The sequence below is a fragment of the Saccopteryx leptura genome, chromosome 8 (assembly GCF_036850995.1).
Source record: "Saccopteryx leptura isolate mSacLep1 chromosome 8, mSacLep1_pri_phased_curated, whole genome shotgun sequence".
In the NCBI taxonomy this organism is placed as follows: domain Eukaryota; kingdom Metazoa; phylum Chordata; class Mammalia; order Chiroptera; family Emballonuridae; genus Saccopteryx; species Saccopteryx leptura.
The window spans coordinates 54,626,225-54,647,199 of NC_089510.1; the positions used below are offsets into that span (position 1 = coordinate 54,626,225).

Consider the following 20,975-nt stretch of genomic DNA (forward strand, 5'->3'; position numbering starts at 1 on the left):
TTACCCCAAGAGCCAGAATAGAGTCCTGTAAAGCAGGGACTTTTGGCCCAAGTCTAAGAGTGGCACTGGCTGTAAGGAAACAGGAATTCATATACATTGCTGGTAGAAATACAAAATGATAGAAATCCCATGGAAGCTGTTTTAGCTATATCTATTGAAGTTAAAAATACTGGCCCTGGCCGGTTGGCTCAGTGGTAGAGCGTCAGCCTGGCGTGCAGAGGTCCCAGGTTCGATTCCCGGCCAGAGCACACAGGAGAAGCGCCCATTTGCTTCTCCACCCCTCCCCCTCTCCTTCCTCTCTGTCTCTCTCTTCCCCTCCCGCAGCCGAGGCTCCATTGGAGCAAAGATGGCCCGGGCGCTGGGGATGGCTCCTTGGCCTCTGCCCCAGGCGCTAGAGTGGCTCTGGTCGCGACAGAGCGACGCCCCGGAGGGGCAGAGCATCGCCCCCTGGTGGGCAGAGCGTCGCCCCTGGTGGGCGTGCCGGGTGGATCCCGGTCGGGTGCCGGGTGGATCCCGGTCGGGCGCATGCGGGAGTCTGTCTGACTGTCTCCCCCTGTTTCCAGCTTCAGAAAAATACAAAAAAAAAAAAAGAAAAGAAATTAAAAATACATTTACCCTCTGACCCAGCAAACCCGCTCATGAAAATGTATCCTATAGATATAATGGTACATATACAAAATCACACCACACAGAGAGAGAGAGAGAGAGAGATTATTTTTTGTAGCTCTGTTTAGTAGAAGCAACACAAGGGTCAATTCATAGGAAACTGGTTAAATGAACTATGGTATATCCCCATGATAAAGTAAAAGAATTGAGAAAGTTCTCTCTACATCCATATGAAAAGATAGATTTCTAAGCTATCTTACATGAAGAAAAGCAAGGTGTGTAACAATATATGTAAAACTCTATCTTTGAGTAAAATAGAGAGAGGGAGTCATACAAAACTAATAAAAATAACTCCGGATAGGGCATTGGTGCAGTTGGAAAAAGAGATAAAAAGATTCATGATAAGAGAAAAAATTTCTCAGTGTATACCTTTTTATATCACTTTTAGTTTTTGAAGCCTGTGTATATATTACCTAATAAGAATAAGTGGAATTAAAATGAAATAAAAGGCACACACCACATAGAAGGTACAGGGATGATAGTGATTACTTCTGCCCAGCGCACTCTGACTGAGGGATAAGAAGTGGGGTTGGTGAAGGGAATAATTAAGGATGACTTGCAACCACATGGCCCTCACCCAGAGGGAGGCTCGGAAAGGGAGAGGGGTTGGCAGGCCTCTGTGCTTCTCCAACACACGGGGAGGAACTATAGCTTGCAAACCGCATTACTGACAAGACGGTTCTGTTCTTTCCTCTCTTGTCATCTCCTCAGTTTGGGGAATGTCTCATTTGACCATTCTGTGGCTCAGCTGAGCCGTACTGAATCCAGTAAGGTTTGGGCCATGATGGCTAGTAGGGAGCCCAGAAGTTAGATGTGTGAGAAATCATAAAGCAACCCCACAGGGAAGGAGAACTCGTGGGCAGAGTTAGAGTTGCCAGGACCATCACCCCTCCTCACCAAGAGATTCTTTCTTCCACGCTAAATGTGAAGGACCCCAAATTTACGGCTATTAAAGAATGTTCCCCCCTTTCCCTCTGTGCAGGGCCCAAGATGTTTGGAGGGCAGTTAGCTGTCCCGGCTGTGACACTGACAAACACTTGTCTGACTGGCCCCAGCCTCCGGCAGCCAGAGGTCAGGGGGGAAAGAAATGACCTCTGCCCTCTTGTTTTTCCCCACCCTGGAGAACGTGACCAGTGGCTCTAACCAGGAAGCCTTGAGCAATTTTCACCAACAATCAGGTTCATGGAAAAATGGACATTTGTCAAAAAAGAAAAGAAAAAGGTTACTCACCCCTTGCCCCAGACAGGCCAGCGCGGGAACCACTTTCTCCTGGGCGATGCACTGCAGGATCCGGGGGGCTCCGTAGAGGCCCCCCATACAGGAGGCCAGGGAGGAGATGTACAAGCCCAAGAGGAACAGGAAGCCCACCAGGGACACCTGTATGGGAAGCAGTCCCATTACCCAGTGACAGACCCTGCTCCAACTCCTTCCTGCTTCCCTGGTGCCCACCCGCCTGCACCCGTCTAGCCTTAGTCCTGTAGATTTGACGTCTTAGACAGATTTCCCGTATCTGCCCCACCCTTCATCTGCACTGCCACCATTTCAGTCTGAGCCACCATCACACCTGGTCTGGACTGCACAGAGGTTCTCACACTGAGTGTGCACCGGAAGGGCGTGGGGACACGGAGTTCTGGGTACCACCTCCGAGTCTCTGACTCTGCAGGTCTGGGGTAGGGCCCAAGACTTGGGCTTTCCAACAAGTTCCAGGTAATGTTGATGCTGAGGGTCTGGGGACAATACTCTGAGAACCACTGGCCAACAACAATGTTAACTGGCCTCTTGCCTCTAGGCAGTGCCCACACTGGATCATCCCTTAGCCTCTGCCAGGGAGACCTCTCTAAACTCAAATCTGGCCATCAATGCCCCTGCTGCAAAAGTACCAATGGCTCCCCACATCCCTGACATCTGAGGCCCTTCCTAGTCTGCGGTACCCCCAGCCCTCTTCCCTGAATACTCCCTCTGTCCGCGTGATTTCCCTGCCTGCTGGAACCCTCTGTCCACATCGTTAATCTACTCATTATTCATTAAACTCCCAACTGTGCTGCAAGGCTCAGCACCACCCTCCCCTCCTCCATGCGGCCACTCCCAAGCCCCTCACAACAGTGGTTGTATATTGGGCCTTGCAGCACCTCCGTGTGAGATTCAGGCACCTAGTTCACTGTCTCCTCCACTGGCTTCATTTCCACAGGCTGCCTAGCTCGTTTATCCTAGTATACTTGGTGCCGACACAGAACTAGAAATGCTGAATGAATGAATGAATGAGATCCATGACTCCTATGGCCCACAAGGCACCAACAGAATAAGAGAGAGCATAGCTCTACTGCTTGGTGTCAGCTTGTACAAGATGAGTGCTGCTGGCCAAGCCACTGTGAGTCTGTGAGGCTGTTTGTCGTGAGTCCACCCCAGCCTCCTGAGCTGGACCCCAGGGAAGTCTGTTTTCTTGATTATTTATTTGAGATGCGCTTCTCCATTCTACTTTCCTTTAGGCACAATTGCCAGAACTGTGTATTGCAAGTGCTCATCTGCCCAACAATTAAGATGGGTTAGATTTAATTTTCAGTATGCCACTTACCCCTGGGGTAGGGCCCAAGACTTTGGCTTTCCAACAAGTTCCAGGTAATGAGTCCAGAAGACTCATCTGACCCCATTTTTTACTTTCTTGCTTACAATGTGTCACATCAATGGCATCAAACTACACAGAACGCAGGGCCTTGGTTAGGTATCTTTCCAGAAACCTGCACCAGCCACAATTCTTGATGGGAAATATATGTATATGTATCAGTTTTGCTGAACCAGTGAGAACCTGCTGAATCCCACCACTGATTATAACCCCATGCCACAGTTAATTATGTTCATGGCTTATCTTGCTAGTGCACCGTAAGTTCTTAGGGGCAGATCTGAGTCTCATACATCTTGTCCTCTCTCTACCTCACCTAATGGAGTCCGGCAAACTGGGCCTAGCAAGTGCCAGCCAAATTCATGAAGCTTTACAACCTCACTGTGATTCATGCCCTGGGTATCTTACAAAATGGTTATATAAAATGGCCCCATTATCAACACTTGATCTACTCTGAGATGTGATCATTCATCTATGACCTTTGCTTCTGTCTTTGCTCCCAAATGTATCCTATGCTGGCTGATTTTAAACGTACATCTTGTGCTAACATTTTATCCAAAGGTTTCTGAGAACTGCCTCAGTAGTTCTCCACTCTGGCTAGACATTAGAATCATCCCAGAAACTAGACTTTAATTAGCATGGAGCAGAGCACAAATATCACCGGCTTCTCAGAAGCCTCCGGGTGATTCCAACGTGCAGCCAGGGTGAGGACCACAGGGCGCAGGACATTGTACCCACTGCATTCTTCCCTCTCAGAATTCTCGAGACCAGTCAGGCATGTCTTCTCCTTGTAGACGTTTCACTGCTTCTTACCCAAAAGGTTATGGATATTTATGTTTAAAATACTTTTCTCATATAAAACCTGTCTATAAAAACTGGTTGCCCTTCTAGCCAGTATCCTTCTGGTGTGGGGACTGACCTCAGGAACCTGATGAGTCTCTGGCACCTGGAGGCCACGACGCAGTGACATCCAGCTGTGGCCAGCCTTCCCACAGTGCTCCCGGGGACTCCTGCGGAGCCCGGGCTGGGGCCCGAGGGAGCTGTCTGGGCAGAGTGACTTGTTTACGTCCAGTTTGTCAACTGTGTTTACGACGGTCTGCTCACTTGCCAATCTTTTTTAAAAAATTAATACTTGGTTTTCTGAAAAATAAATGAAATGTTGGTCCTCATGTCTGGATAAATTATTAAAAATTCCATTTTTATCTTTCCTACTTGAATCCTGTCTCTTCCTTTTCTTCTATCAACCATCCATCCATGTAGGTAACATCTGCTGAAGACAAGTTACTGTATTTCCCCATGTATAAGACGCTCCCATGTATAAGACACACCTTAATTTTGGGGTCCAAAATTTAGAAAAAAAAATGTATTACATAAAATTATTGAACTCAAGTTGTAGTCATCATAAAATTCATACAACTCCTCATCACTGTCAAAACTCCCATCCGTTAGCCTGTCCTCATCTGTGTCTGATGACGAACCACTGTCTTCGACAATGAGCGCAAAAACAAGCGCAAAAAAGCGGAAAATGCAAGTTAAAAAAAAAATCTGCAACCACTGTATAAGATGCACCCAGTTTTTAGACCCAAATTTTTTGAAAAAGGGTGCATCTTATACATGGGGGAATGTAGTACGTGCCTGGTACAGGGCAAGATACAAATACAGCAGTAAACCACAGCTTTGCTTCCAGCCCTCACAGAATTTAATCACTTTTTCTATTCATACAGGACTGTGAACTTGCTAACTGCCAGGGAAGGTGGAATTGAGGATTTGAGCAGATGTGCTTTAAAAAAAAAAGAAAAGAAAAAGCCTTTCTGTCCTACACCTGTTTGAGCCATCACAAAAACCTCTCTACCTTTCCGAAACACTATCTGGGGTGTGATTCCCCTTGTTTCCTCTCACAGGAACTACTAGAGAAAATCATTATTTCCACCTCTCTGTGTCGGCATTCTGTCCCAGGCCCCACCTGAGCTGCCGTCATTAAGAGACCCCACCAATGCACTGACTGCCCCCTTCTCCTCAAGGACTGACTTTGAAGTCATCTGCAAGGTGCTCACTGTGCCTCATCTAACTCTTGTGGCCCTCTCACATTATTGAGGAGTACATTCTGGAACCCTTACAATCCCAAATGTATCAATACAGCAACGTCTCAATAGTCCCCTAGTTTACTCTCACGTCATATTTCCATAGACCATGTTTTCTGGTACTGTCCTCACTAAACAAATTGACCAACATCTCAACTTTCAGTCGTGGTTTCTCTCTCTAACTTGATAGTCATTTTCCTTAAGGAAACAGAGTCAGGCTTCCTCCCTGAGAGGCAGCGCTGTGTCCGTGACAGAGAGCAGAGGACAGGCAGGCTGGGCTGGGAGGGCCAGCTGAGCAGCCGGCCGGGCCCGCCCCACCGTCTTCCCCTCTACAACTGGGGCCATGTGAAACCATGACTGTCACAGCCAAGAATAATGAGAGATTACTCTTTGGGGTACCCCATTTTAATAAATATGCTTCAGGGGTACTTGTCCTACTTGGTCTGCTCTTCCTTTGCTAGTTAGCAAGCTCTGGGGTTCCTAAAGGACTTGGATCTTTTGATGTGTAAAAAACAGGGTTTTTTCCCCCCTGGACTATATACAAGTTTATTCTGATACAATCATTTAATCTATTTAACTTTATCCCTACTAATACCTGTTTTTTATACAATTCCTTTTTGTATAATATAAGAAAATAATATTGGGACTTACTTTTTAGCTTTTTCTATTTAGTTAAATATGGTGGATTTATACCAAAAAAGGTGTCCCTTCCCAATGTGTCCCATAGGGGTGTGTAGGGGAGTCAACATTGAATAAGCACCTACCCCTTAAACCAGGCTCTGTGCTTTAAATAGATTACTCTGGAGCCACCACCCACAATACCCACAATATAAAGCATAACGTTACTGAGCCTGACACTTAAGAGCCAGGAAGAAATTCCTGTGGGGAAGGGACATAAAGCTTTAAAAAAGAAAACCCTTAGGGAAACTGTGGGCCAGGAAACCAAATAATTAGACATACATTAGAGCAGGGGTCCCCAAACTACAGCCCGCGGGCCACATGCGGCCCCCTGAGGCCATTTATCTGGCCCCCGCCGCACTTCTGGAAGGGACACCTCTTTCATAGGTGGTCAGTGGAGGAGCATAGTTCCCATTGAACTACTAGTCAGTTTGTTGATTTAAATTTACTTGTTATTTTAAATATTGTATTTCTTCCCGTTTTGTTTTTTTACTTTAAAATAAGATATGTGCAGTGTGCATAGGGATTTGTTCATAGTTTTTTTTGTAGTCCGGCCCTCCAACGGTCTGAGGGATGGTGAACTGGCCCCCTGTGTAAAAAGTTTGGGGACCCCTGCATTAGAGAAACTGCAGGAAACCCAGAAGGAAGCAGACGAACTGAGCGGCTGCAGGTCAGTGGAAGGGAGCCTGCACAGCCAGCGGCCACCGAGGTCACTGTCCTGGCAGAGCACGCCCAGAGAAAGTGCAGTGTGTGGAGGCTCCCGAGAACCTGCTCTGGGGGGTGTGCTGGAGGCCGGGCCTGGTGTGTGCCCAGAGGTGAGACCCGCTGGGCACACAGGCCAGAGTGCAGAGGCCTTGCTTCCTCAGAGCCCAGGAGAGCTCACCACCGAGGCCACAGCCACGACGTGACACCGAGATGGACAGTTCATTAAAACCACACCGGGGTGGCTGGGTGTATCAAGTAACCACATAAGACTGGGCATGGTACCTCCCAACCTCTGTACGTTGCACCATCCCATTCTCTGAAGACTGTTTGTAAAACTGCAGCCCAGCTTACTGCCTGGTTATGGTACCGGCTATGGTGGCCGAGCCAGTCCCAAGGAGGGACCCCAGAGAGTAGGGACAGAGAAATGCCAGGGTCAAGGCTGTAAGGGGAAATCCCGCCTGGTCGTCCCTGCGGCGGGCACACAGGTGCTGCTTTTCTGGAGTCGCCCTATTTGGTTGTTGCACCTGCCCGTCTGCTCCTGAGAACCAGGAACAGTATCTTTGCTCCCTTTATAGGCTTTATAACTCCTCTTCCAGGAAGTGTCTCTCATCCTCTCCAAAATCTAACTCTCCATCCCTCATCCTGGTGTGTGCTCAACGACATTCCCACATATTATTGCCAGGCATGGTTTAGCACGTGCTTCTAACCGACCAAGTACCTGCCTACCCTGTTTCACCATCTAGGACAGGAGGCATTCCCAACAAGCTTTCCCCGCGGATGTTTCTACAATTAGCCGCCCACAGAGGTTCTCCCATGCTTTTCACAGAGATGTTTTACTCCCTTGCTGTCCTGGCCTTCCTTGGACACCGGCTGCCTGTCCTCCCACCCACCCACCTATCTTAGCTTTCCTGCAAAGCAAGGGAGGGCGGGGAGGGAGGAGCCCCAGCCCAGGGGATAATTTGCCTCATTCCATCTAGATCAGAGTCTCTGGTGGTTGAAAGGACCTCTGGGAGGAAACCCACTAGAACAGAACCAGCCTCAGAAGCAGGCAGCACCAGTCAGGCCCTGGCAGGACGCAGGCGGCAGCAGGCAGCTCCCCGGGTGGAGGCTCTGCTGCTCCCTGAGGCCCTTAATTCCTCTAACGCAGCCAAGCTTTTCATTCCACAATTAGAGAAAAGGCCCCTGGGAGATGAAGCTCAGCATGAAAGCAGGCACGTAGGCAAAAACAAGGGCCAGCCATGGACTCCTTCCCTGAAAGCAAACCTTGCTCACCAGCTGGGGCCCTAAGACCTCGAGGCCCTAGAAGGTGGGCCTCCTGTTCTCACTGCCTCTTTCAAAACCTGCCTCCAAGGTGAGGTCACGATCCCCGAAAACAAATACCGTCACATCAGTGTCTACCTGCCTTCAAAGGGAGTCTGTGCCAGTGGGACATCAAGTCCAAATGCAGCCCTAAAAAGCAAGCTGGAGCTTCCTGCCCTGGCGTTGCCCCAAGCAGCCCCCCCACACACACCCCATGAAGATCAGCGAGGCCTCACCAAGAGAAAAGGGTAATTCCCCCTAAAATATGAGCAGTGATGCTCAGGAGTTAACTAAGAAAACCTCCCTGGCCTACTAGGCTTCTCCGACAAAGGACGGAATCTCAGGGTCTACTTTCCCCCAGGAACTCAAGGGAAGGTACGGGTTTGGTGGTGGGGGTTTCCAGAAGTGTCAGGCAATCTCATTCCCCTGGGTTCCAGAGATGCCAGATGAGTGTCCTTGACAACACACGGCCTGAGCCTGCTGAGGGGTGGCTGTGGATCGAGAGGAATTTGCTGATCTTCTCAGGACAGGGTGTCCCGCTCTAGAAACAAAGAGGGTACAGCCACCTGTACCCGGCCCACCCTGTGTGGAGAGCCCGAGGGGCCAGGGTGCTCAGAGGACAAGGGGACCCTGCCCCGCCTGCCCCAGGCTCTCGCCCTGGTGCCAGGCGTCCTCCATTCCCTCCACCTGGCTGCTATCCTGTCTGCCCATCAGCCTCCTCCTAACCTGCTTCTGTGAGCAGCACTTTCTGCTCAGGGTGGCAGGTGAGCCTACTGGCAACAATGAAGAGCTGGTTGAGTTGGGGATACATTCTATTTCTGTCCTGAAAATTTTTCCTTGACTATTTAGTCACCTGGGTGCACGTGCCTTTATGGGTGTTGCTACGTATTTCTAGGGATCCGTAAAAAGAGCCTGGGCCTTTTCCGTGTTGGGGCCCCCATCCTCTGTCCTGGGCCCAGGACCACACGGATTCCAGGCGGGACTGCAAGGGAGCGCTGCCACTTGCTAGCGGCCACAGACGAATGAGCGGGCACACAGAGCCTCTGGTCACCACGGGACTCACCCACCTTTTCGGCTATCAGGAAGTCGTAGCGCAGGGCCTCACGGGTGCAGATGGCACCAAGCAGGAAGACAAAGACAATGTACAGAAACCACCTGCAAAACAGCCAAGAGCAGAGCCGAGCTGCCCCCTCCCCCCTCGGCCAAGCCCATCCCAACCCCTTGCCCCCACGCAACCTCCTGGTTCCCACAGGGACCTGACTCAAAGGAAGGAGAGAGCCTGTCCTGAGGCCTTTCTAATCCATCTGGGTGGGGGGGGGGGGCCTTCGGTACTCCTCCTTAGCATATTTCTTAGCAAAAAGAAAGTATCATTGTTTTGTCTCTTTTTTACATAAAAATGAAAAACACACGGAAGCTTCTGGAGTGGGGTGGGGAGGCCCAGCTGGCCTCCAGGTCGCCAGGACTCGGGCCAGAGCCCACCGGCCACCCCCACCCCTTCATTCCGCAAGAAGAAGCTGATGATCGTCCAGGCCTCTGAGTCCTGCCGTTTCTTGGCTCCCACATGATAGACAGACAAGCCAAGGCCCACAGGGACCTGGCTTCACCCCCGGATGCCCTGTGACCTTGAGCAACTCCCGTGATCCCGTGGCCTCATTCCCTTCTGGGCAGCGAGGGGATGGGCGAAGCTTCCTCCTGGGGCTTCCCAGCCAGGGCTGGAACCAAGGCAGGGTTCTCTCTTTCCTTTCCTTCCCAACTCCCAACTCCCTCTCTCCGTCAGCTTCCTTTCCCTCCCGATACGACTGAGTGCCCCGTTTAGCCCGAATGCGCTGGTGCTGTGTGCTTGGCTAAAGGCCATAGTGCCACACAGTCAGCGAAGAGCGCAGCCCTTGTGAGATACATGTGTTAATATCCATAAATACCACGGTTAAAATCACGCAGACGCTTTTAACTTTCCAAGTCAACGTTGCGTCTGTGACCCCATTCATTGCCTGTCACACCCACCCAGTGACGGCAGAGGAGCTTTTGTCATGGTACGACGAGAAAATCAAAAGATTCTAGGTCAGAAGCAGACCCGAGGCCACCAGCCTGCTCGTGTGGATGGCACAGTGTGACCCTGGACAGCCTCGGGGTGGTGCAGAGAGGCTAGCTGTGGGAAGGAGGACCAGTCCGAGTTGCTACTATGTGCCTTTACACACAGTATCTCCTCCGCAGTCTGTGGGGCAGACATCTTTTCATTGTCCCTATCTTACAGGGAAGAAAAAGGAGGCTCAGAGAACCATGTAAATAGCTTAGTCACGCAGCCCGTCCGCCGGCAGAGCTGAAATGCAAACTCTAATCTGACTGCAAAACCCTTCATCGTTATGGCCCTTCCCATGATCCTGGAAACTCAATGGTTAAAAAAATCTCCAAGTTCAAAATGGGGGTGGGGTGGGGGGTGGCCAGGAGGCTGAGGAGAAAGGAAAGAAAGGATGCTGATCTGATCTGGTTAATGACGCCCCTCCTCCCCCAGGCAGGGGTATGAAAGGGCAATCGGTCTGAACCCACCAGACTTGAATTTTCCAGCCCAGTGAGTGTTAAAAGGAGGATTGGAATACGAAATAGATTGGTCGGACTCGGGGCATTCCCAGAACAAAGAGGGCCATCCCGGCTTTCGCCTGGAGTCTTCTCTCCCTCTCTTCAGCTGATTGCCACGGAGGGGGAACTTACGAGATGCCAACAGCTGCCAGGGAGCCCAGGGGGATGCTGGCAGGGGGGTCCCTGAGGTCACCCCCCATGTTGAAGCCGGCCATGACTCCTGAAAGACATCCAGATGGGAGAGGGGTGAGCAGGGTACCCTGGAATCCCCTACCCCTCCTCAGGGTCCCCTCCTAGAAGCAAACCCTCCCATCTGCAGCTCTGCAAAACCTTGCTTCTCAGTCTCCCCTGGCAACTAGGGAAGAATCCAAGGGCGTGAAAGGGACCTTTGTGGGTTAGGCAATGCGGAGGAGAGCCCTACGGAGACGACAAAAGCTGCTCATGGCCCAGTGCAAAGTAATAAGGGTGAGGGAGGCATCTGGAGGCTGCACACAGGTCCCAAGGCCACAAACAGCTCGGCCTTCCACCGGCCAACACCCTGGAGAGGCTGTCTCAGCAAACTGCCCGCTGCAGCCTGTTCAGCAGGTTCCCTGCCTCTGCTGCCACTGAATACACTGGAGCTCAGGTCTCCGGGGGCAAGTGCCCCCCAATAGTCAGAGCCAGAGACCACATCCAAACCTGAGCTGCTGAAAGGCTCTAAACAAACTCCAGAGAACAATCCCGATGGTCCCAACACTGGGTTACACCATCCCCGCTCTTCCCAAGAACACTCATGAGCAGTAGTTAGTGAGGATGGGGGAGACAGCACAGGGCAGGGTGGTGGAGAAGGCATGTCGCTGCCTCTGTCCACACACACCCACAGCAGACAGCTCCACACAATGTGCTCTGAGCAACCACAGCAGGCTCAGCCCACAGCACTCTCCCAGCCCAGACAGGAGAGCCTCACAGAGGGTGGGTGCGTCTCCAGTGTGGCCTTGAAGGACACTTCGCACGGGCCTCAGGGGAGGAATGGCCTCACCCTATCAGGGTAAATTTATGAGCACTTTCAACCCGACAGGACCTGTGCTAAGTGCTTTACATGTACTTTTATCTTGTTTAATCCTCACAACAACCACATCAGAAGAGTAAAATTATTTCCCCCGTTTTATAGAAAAGGAAACTAGTGCTCAAGGAGGTTAATTAAAATAGCCTAAGGTCACACATTTACTAAGTGGCAAAAGCCATGATTCAACCCTGGTCTGTCTGACTCCAAAAATTATGCTCATAACGCCTTAGCAATAAAACTGACAGAAGCCCCAGTGGGCGGGGTGAAGGGAAAGCCCGGGACACGAGCTCCTGCGGGCCCGCCTCAGGGGCGGGACCCGCATACTTAGACTCAGAGATTCCACTACTAGGATTTTAATCTAACTAAATAGTCAAGGAGATGAGTTAAAAGTTCACCAAAAATGTCTACACATGCTGTTTTATAATAGTGAAAATTAGAAACAACCTAATGTCTAAAAATAGCAGATTAGCTAAACAAGTGAAGATACATCTTTCAGTAAATACCAGGTCTTCAATGTTGTCAGGAACAGGCTGTGATATGGAAAGGTATTTAAAAGCTATTGTTTCGTTTTCAGAGGCATATTAGAAAACACAACATACGGTATGGTCCTGTTGTAAAAATAAAATAAATAAAATACATAGATGCATAGAAAAAGGAACTCATTTTAAAATGTTACAGTGTTATTTCTGGGTGATAAAAAAAACATCTTTTCTCATTTTATTACTTATTTATCTAAATATTTTCCAAGTTTTGTACAGTAACCATTTTGAGATGAGAGAAAAATTATTTTTAAAGGGCTTTTTGTTGAAAATGGCATGTTAGGCACATTTTCTTTCCTCTGGTGGCCCCCCCCCCCCAGATCCTATTGAAAGGATAGTAAAGGGGAAACAGGGGTACATGCCTATGAGCAAAGAGGATTGGGAGGGGGCGCCTCAAGTAGATGAAAGGTTTCTGCAAAGGTCTGGAACACAGAAAACGCAGATTATGACAAAGAGGGAAAGGGGAGGAACAGAAAGCTTTGGCATGCTTCTCTAGAGGATTTGAATAAACCATTCGAGGAAAACCAGGGCTGTTAGTGTAGGTCCTTGGACCCCAAATGAAGCCCTCCTCAGAACCAGCCATTCTCGCCAATGTGATGCCGTCAGCTTCCCACAAAGAGGGAGCCCCATCAAGAAAGCAGACTCACACCCCCGACCGACCGCAAGGAATCCACGCCCACAACCGAAGAGTGCCAACTATGTGAGAAAAAGCAGAAACGCACACACAATACATGTGTGACAAAAATAGAACAACCTGGGCTGGAAGAATCATAAAAGTCAGCACACAGAAGAGAATTTTCAAGGAAATGCTAATTAGTGGCTCCAGACACATACATCCAAGAAGAATATTCTAGCTCTACAGAAAGTTGCCACGAAGAACAAAAGATAATCCAAGGACAAGAAAGAACTGGAAATTGAAAACATGATCACTAAAATTAAAATTGCAATAAAGATCTAAAAGATAAAGTTAAGTAAATATCCCAGAACTTAAAACAGAAAGATAAAGGGGTAGAAAATTTAAGCAAAGAATATAATAGAGAAGACATCTTGGAGTTACAACATCCAACTAATAGGAGATCCAGAAAGAGAAAACAGAAAATAAATAAATAAATAAATAAATAAAATAGCCAGATAAATAATAGAAATAAATGTCTTTAAACCGAAGAAGACACAAATCTTCAGGTAGATATATCCCATCAAGTAGACAACAAAAGAACTAAAAACAAAACCTTCATATCAAAATGCACCAAGAGAAACCCTAAATATTTTCAAAGATAAAATTAGACTGGGATAAGACTTCTCATTAGCAACACAGAATGCTAGAAAACAATGGAGCCTTGACTTTTTTTTTTTTAGATTAGTTGGATTTAATTGATATCTTTAGAACATTTTACCCAAAGCATCAGAATATACAGCCTGAGGAAAAATTATTTTGAAACTAGAATTTTAGCCAGATTACTAATTAAGTGAAAGTGAAGTTAAGCAAACATGGGCTGACAGAATTTACCTCCACATACAGTTTCTGAGGGAGATACTAAAGTATGTACTCCAGAAAAATGAGGATATAAACCATAAAGGAAGAGAACGGGAGGTTCGGAAAACAGTGGTGATAACTCAGGAATGGAATAAAGCCCCAGAGTCAGAGCTGTACAGCAGAGAAGCCAGCAGAGATTGAAGCTGAAGGATGGAGATGCCAAGAGGGATGCCTCTGGATAAAAACTGGAGTCAACACGATGGACAGTACAATTAACAAACTGAATGATTTTTTAAATAAATTTTTATTAATGTTAATGGGGTGACACCAATAAATCAGGGTACATATATTCAAGGAAAACATGTCCATGTTATCTTGTCATTCAATTATGTTGCATACCCCTCGCCCAGAGTCAGCTTGTCCTCCGTCACCCTCTATCTAGTTTTCTTTGTGCCCCTCCCCCTCCCCCTTCCCCTCTCCCTCCTTCCCTCCCGCGCCCTCGCTCCCCCCACCCCCAGTAACCACCACACTCTTGTCCATGTCTCTTAGTCTCGTTTTTATGTCCCACCAATGTATGGAATCATGTAGTTCTTGTTTTTTTCTGATTTACTTATTTCACTCCATATAATGTTATCAAGATCCCACCATTTTGTTGTAAATGATCCGATGTCTTCATTTCTTATGGCTGAGTAGTATTCCATAGTGTATTTGTGCCACATCTTTTTTATCCAGTCTTCTATTGAAGGGCTTTTTGGTTGTTTACATGTCCTGGCCACTGTGAACAATGCTGCAATGAACATGGGGCTGCATGTGTCTATATGTATCAATGTTTCTGAGTTTTTGGGGTATATACCCAGTAGAGGGATTGCTGGGTCATAAGGTAGTTCTATTTTCAGTTTTTTGAGGAACCACCATACTTTCTTCCATAATGGTTGTACTACTTTACATTCCCACCAACAGTGAATGAGGGTTCCTTTTTCTCCACAGCCTCTCCAACACTTGCTATTACCTGTCTTGTTGATAATAGCTAATCTAACAGGTGTGAGGTGGTATCTCATTGTAGTTTTGATTTGCATTTCTCTAATAACTAATGAAGATGAGCATCTTTTCATATATCTGTTGGCCATTTGTATTTCTTCCTGGGAGAAGTGTCTGTTCATGTCCTCTTTCCATCTTTTTATTGGATTGTTTGTTTGTTTGTCGTTGAGTTTTATGAGTTCTTTGTAAATTTTGGATATTAGGCCCTTATCTGAGCTGTTGTTTGAAAATAACATTTCCCATTTAGTTGGCTGTCTGTTTATTTTGTTGTCAGTTTCTCTTGCTGAGCAAAAACTTCTTAGTCTGATGTAGTCCCATTCATTTATCTTTGCTTTCACTTCTCTTGCCTTTGGAGTCAAATTCATAAAATGCTCTTTAAAACCCAGGTCCATGAGTTTAGTACCTATGTCTTCTTCTATGTAATTTATTGACAAACTGAATGATTTTAAGGATATATTTACTATATATTATGCCAACAACAAAAAAAAATAAGGGTTACTGAAACTCCAGGAAAAGTGAACAAAAAAATCAAGGTCTAAATACGGAGAAAACTAGAATGTGACATGATTTTAAACAACTGATGAAATTTAAAGAAAGTGAACCCACTTGGCTATGATATTAGAAACATTCTCCCCTAAGTGGCACAAGGGCCACATCATAATCACAGCAAAAGGAATGGAACTCCAGTTCACTACTTAGCTTTTCAATGAACAACCGCTACATAGTCATAATAGTGTATATGTATTGTTTTTAACTTCTAAAATTCGATCTATAGGCAAAGCATAGAGGACACAACTATAGCTACAAAACTAAATAAAATTTTCTAACTTGGTGAAATAAAAGTAAAGTTATAGCTAACCAATATTAGGAAGTGAAAAGAGGGAAGATAAGTAGAGGGGAGAGAAAGAGCACTAATATTTTCGTTGTAGTTGTGTGGAAATCAAAACGTTAAGTCCCATGATTTTCACTCAGGACTGGCTTGGTGTTACAAGCTTCAATCAGTTTAATAAGAAAACTTGAAAGAGGAGCTAACCAATAAATTTGTTACATAGATAAGAAAAAGCCTAGAAAAAATATATACAGTGTGTCCGTAAAGTCATGGTGCACTTTTGACCAGTCACAGGAAAGCAACAAAAGACGATAGAAATGTGAAATCTGCACCAAATAAAAGGGAAACTCTCCCAGTTTCATACCTATTCAGTGCAGTTCGATGTGGGCTCCATTTGTTGCCCTACACACATCTAAACGATAGTGAAGTTCTTGCCACACACGAGTAAGGACGTCTGGCGTAACAGAGTGAATAATGTCTGTGATTCTCTGTTTTAAGTGATTAATGTCGTGGCGCTTCACTATAAACGTGCCGATATTCATGTTGCACTTTGGTCACGGATTCAAATTTAGCAAGCTACAGAACACACTGAACTTTCCTCTGTACCATCCACATCTCCACTGGCATGGCCATGAGCTGCTCCGCTGTATACATGGTGTTACGTCATCATCTGCACATGCACACATGCTGCCATATCATCCTACAGAAACTGGGAGGGTTTTTCTTTTATTTGGTGCAGATTTCACATTTCTATAGTCTTTTGTTGCTTTCCTGTGACCGGTCAAAAGTGCACCATGTGGTAGAGCGTCGGCCTGGCATGCAGGAGTCCCGGGTTTGATTCCTGGCCAGGGCACACAGGAGAGGCGCCCATCTGCTTCTCCACCCCTCGCCCTCTCCTTCCTCTCTGTCTCTCTCTTCCCCTCCTGCAGCCGAGGCTCCATTGGAGCAAAGATGGCCTGGGCGCTGAGGATGGCTCTTTGGCCTCTGCCTCAGGCGCTAGAATGGCTCTGAATGCAACAGAGCGATGGCCCAGATAGGCAGAGCATCGCCCCCTGGTGGGCGTGCCGGGGTGGATCCCGGTTGGGCGCATACGGGAGTCTGTCTGACTGCCTCCCCGTTTCCAACTTCAGAAAAAAATACAAAAAAAAAAAAGTGCACCATGACTTTACGGACACACTGTAAATACCAGTTACAATATATTTTAAATTAACTGTCTACTTATTCCATAGCTTGTCATCATAAAAGGGAGTTTCTAAGTGTTTGCTAAGAAGAGCAAAGAAATTTCCAAAAATACTGAGCAGTTTGTCTTTGAAGTTACAGAAACTGCTAACTTATAAGCTTAAGACAAGCAAATATAATAGATTTGAGAATGTGTGTGTGTGTGTGTGTGTGTGTGAAACTGTGTTCACTTTAAGTGGTAAACTATAGCTTTCATGGGATTTGTCCACTTACCTGGTAATAACCAACTTGTTATGGCTTCCCTGATATTGGTCTAAAATGTAAATATAAAAGGATTATGTAGATCCCCTTAAAATTAAAATTGGGTATTCCTTGAGATAACTAAAGCATTTCTTGTAAAAATATTTTAAATACTTTACACCTAAAATAAATATGACTCTAACACATTAATCTTAAAACACAACACAGAATCTCTCAATCTCTTATACCAACAATAAGGAGTGAAGGGATATAGCCTAGAATTGATAATATAACAGAAATTTAAATACTGTATATTATTTAAAGTTATAAAGGTAACCAAAAAGAACTTAAAATTAAAGTATAACTCTCAAAGAGTGGGAAGTGGATGGAGAAACATGGAAGTAAGCTAAACTCTCTGATTTCTTAGCATGGAGCCAATAGATTATATCTCACTTTGATTAATCAAGGTATAGGTAGAGACATATGACTTAGTGATCCACAGTTAACTCCGTAAGTACTAAAAATGATTAAAAGTGGTTGCCTCTGTGGTGAGGGGTAGGCGGGGGACTTGTTATATATCACAAGCACCTCTGCACTATTTTATTTTATCATGTGCAGGTTTTATTTGGATCAAAAAGGGCATGCCCAGGACCTGCCTTACCCTAACCAGTGCTGTCGCTGAACCTCTGCGCAAGGGCTAGAACAGTCTGGTGCCAAGGGTATCCCTGGCCAAATTTCCGTGTTCACCATTTTTAGACCCTACTAACCTCATCAATACCCCTTCTGGGACCTCCCTGGTTCTGACCCTCGGCCACCCGCCACTACGCTTACCACTGGAGCCTCACCTGCTCACCCTCATTGTCTCCCACTGCCCTGGCCGTTCATTCAGCTGTGTGAGATTACCTAACCCCGCTTCTTCTTTGCTATTTTAATACCTCCTATAGTTTGCCATGTCGTTTTGTGCACCTTCTTTCAAATCATTTACAAAAGTTAATAAAAATCTAGGAAAACTCCATTGCTATCATATATGCTCCTATCCAGTCAATGATTGATTAATCCTAATTGCTTTCTGCTCCCAAACAGGTTCTGTGTTTATAATAAATGCCCTTGTCGTCTCCGCCACAATCCCTTACACAATGACCCAACCTTTGATGATAGATCCTACTGGCTGCGTGGTGTGGAGTGTGCTGGGGTCCTGATCAGCAGGAGGCGAGGGGACAGACACTGACACAGGCCACCCTCAAGAGTGGGCCAGACCCAGATAGCCAGGAAGTTGGCTTTGAGACACAGAAAAGCCAGAAAGTAGGGAGTCAGTCCCATAGACACGAAGCTCCAGACCTAAGGAAATGGAGGTCACCTGTACTCCAGACAGGAAGCCTCATGGGCGACTCTTGCTGGGGAAATGCAGGTGACCTGTTACATGCGTCACATTGGCTTGCACACTGCGATTGCTGTTTGCAGAAGGTTGCCTTTGTTTGACTACACAGTTCTTGAGCAGATGATCTCTAGTTCTGGTGAATTATAAATATCTTACTTGCCAGTTAGTTCTAGAAAAAGCCTTTTGATTTAGTATGTTTTGCCCATGCTTTTGAAAGATGATAAAGACTCTAGTTTGCTTTCTTTCTGATTCTGGTAAAATTTTAAAGTATTATTGTTACTGTTAAAACTACATTTAGGGTGGGTGTCATAGAACAGATACTCTTTCCCAGAGCATTCGTGTCCTGACGTTTTACAAATATTAAATTTTTTAAAAAATCTCAGAGGGGTTTTTACGGCTGGACTAATTGCTAGAGCCTGTCACATGCTAATTTTATTATCCATTGCTAAGAACACAAATGTAGCATAGTGTTTCCCAGAACTTATTTTGACAACTGAACATTTTAAAAAAATAATAATAAAACACTTTGTTCATTGTTAGTGTTTCATGGAACACAGTTTGGGAAACACTAAGTGTCCATTTTGTAATTACTATTTGATCTTTACACTTTTCTAGGCAGGGCTGCTAAAATTGTTTACAATAGCTATCTAGAATCAACTATTTTTAAAGCGGAAAGGTATCAGAAAGATTGCCTTCTCTAACCTTTTATTTCCTCAGATGAGGAAACAGGGACCTACAGAGGAGAAGCGATTCTGCCCCATTTTTGAGCTACCTACACGTTTCCTAATCACAAGTCGGTGTTCTTTTTATTACATCAGACAGTCTCTCCATTTCATTCTAACATCCATGCTTTTCATGGATTTCCTTTTTTAAAACAGAGTAAATTCATGATTAGTTTGGGGTTATCTGTCCCACAAGTTAAAACCGGCACGACACAGGGGTTCACCCACAGGAATCCCATCTCTAGCTCTGAAGCACTTCTGTGCCTAGTCGAGGGCATTATCCCTCCTCGCGGGTCTAACTGCCAGTTCCAGGAAGCAGTTAATACGCTACCCAAAACCCCAGCTCAGTATGTATCAGGATGACGATATGGTCTGCACACCGCTACCACGTGACTTAGCTACACAGCTCCCTTCATATGGTTTAAGCCTTCTGACTTGGTCTTCTGCCCTAGTCTTAAGGCTTTTTAGCATTATCTTTATTATCTCAGCTTTAATATATAAGTAAGATGGTGTTGGCCATCACTTTACTAGTTAGGTTTATGAGACTAAACCTTCAGCACTACCTGTAGTCTTCTGGACACTTACATTATGCCCACTGGTGGGATTCAGCTGGTTCACGCCGGTTCGGCAGAACTGATACCTAATTTTTTGTTGAGTTTGGTGAACCGGTTGTTAAAATGGCACTTGTAGTCAGGGTTCTCTCTAAGGTGGGCGCCTGGGCAGCTGCCCAATGTAGAAATCACAAATTTACATTCCTTACTCTTTTTTAATGTTCATCTGTGCAACAGCATATTCTAAGTACCTGTAGTAATGTTCATTCCGTCAATAGGTGAAAAATATTGCAAGTGAGGACACCAATCAAGAAGCAATAAGGAAATATCTTAAATAACAGTTTTATTGTTTTTTGTCAGGTATTATTTAATATTTTTTTCATTAATATTTTAAAACTCTTTCTTATAACATAATTTAGTTTTGTGTACCTCTTTTATTGTCTTTATTTAAGCAATAAATGCATGAAATAATAAACTACCTTTTGGCATATTGTTTTTTTATACTTAAAACAGTCATTAGGGCAGAGAGCCGTTGCTAAGTTCACCGATTACGCCTATAGATTGGTGGCTTGCACAAGGTAATGGGGGGTTGTGCTTAGTGCACTGGTGCTAATGTCTGGTCCGACAACAGACATGAATGGCCAGGAGAGGAACTGATTCCTTACACACCTTGAAAATAATCCCTTGTTTCAAATAACCAGTATAAATGACAGGTAACCACTTACCCACATTTGCCAGATAGTGGTCACCTCTTTCTGCCGGCCCCCTTAGTCAACCCTGGCGCACGGGGATCAGAGTTTGCACTTGCTGCCTGTGATTACAATCCTACTTCTCACCCTGTTGTCTTTTTTGTTCCTGAAAATGAGAATTAGCAAGGAGGGAGGGGGAAAACCTAATAGTTTTTCTAGGCTTTCCTGATTCTGTTAGGTGTTCATTAAAGGACTACTTACTCTTTCTCAAGAAACTTCCAAGCTTCCTCCTGGGAGCTTTTCAATTCAAATCTATGTCCTTAGAAACCTTCAATTTTCTCTTTCCATTTATAGCTTAATTGTTTCTCTGCTGCCTATTTTCTTTCTCTTTTAAAGTGCATAAATTTATTATTTTTCTTTTTAATTAAGGTAGAATATCTATGCACTAAAGTGCCCGAATTTTATCTGTTTTTGTTTGTTTTGTTTTGTCTTTGTCTAATGTTTGGAGGTATAACTCTGAGCCTTATCAGCAAACAGGGATAAGATCATTTACCTTCCAGAACTGTTGCAAAGTTAGAATGAACTAGCTTGGCACCTAGTAGCTAATTAAATGTCCACTCGTAGGGCTGGGCTCCATTCCTCACTCAGAAATCCCTGGGCTTCCTAAGGAC

At 45.7% G+C, this 20,975-nt stretch overlaps 1 protein-coding gene across 6 annotated transcripts in view; it reads right to left on the reverse strand.

Moving 5' to 3' along the window:
- Positions 1-20,975, reverse strand: part of SLC12A8 (solute carrier family 12 member 8) — a 167,401-nt gene that overhangs the window by 47,601 nt on the left and 98,825 nt on the right. For all 6 annotated transcript variants that reach the window (XM_066347896.1, XM_066347891.1, XM_066347895.1 and 3 more), the window contains 3 exons: positions 10,753-10,840; positions 9,114-9,201; positions 1,897-2,043 (listed from right to left, as the gene is read on the reverse strand). In XM_066347896.1, the coding sequence (XP_066203993.1) occupies positions 1,897-2,043; positions 9,114-9,201; positions 10,753-10,840 (323 nt within the window). The remainder of the gene's footprint in view (positions 1-1,896; positions 2,044-9,113; positions 9,202-10,752; positions 10,841-20,975) is intronic.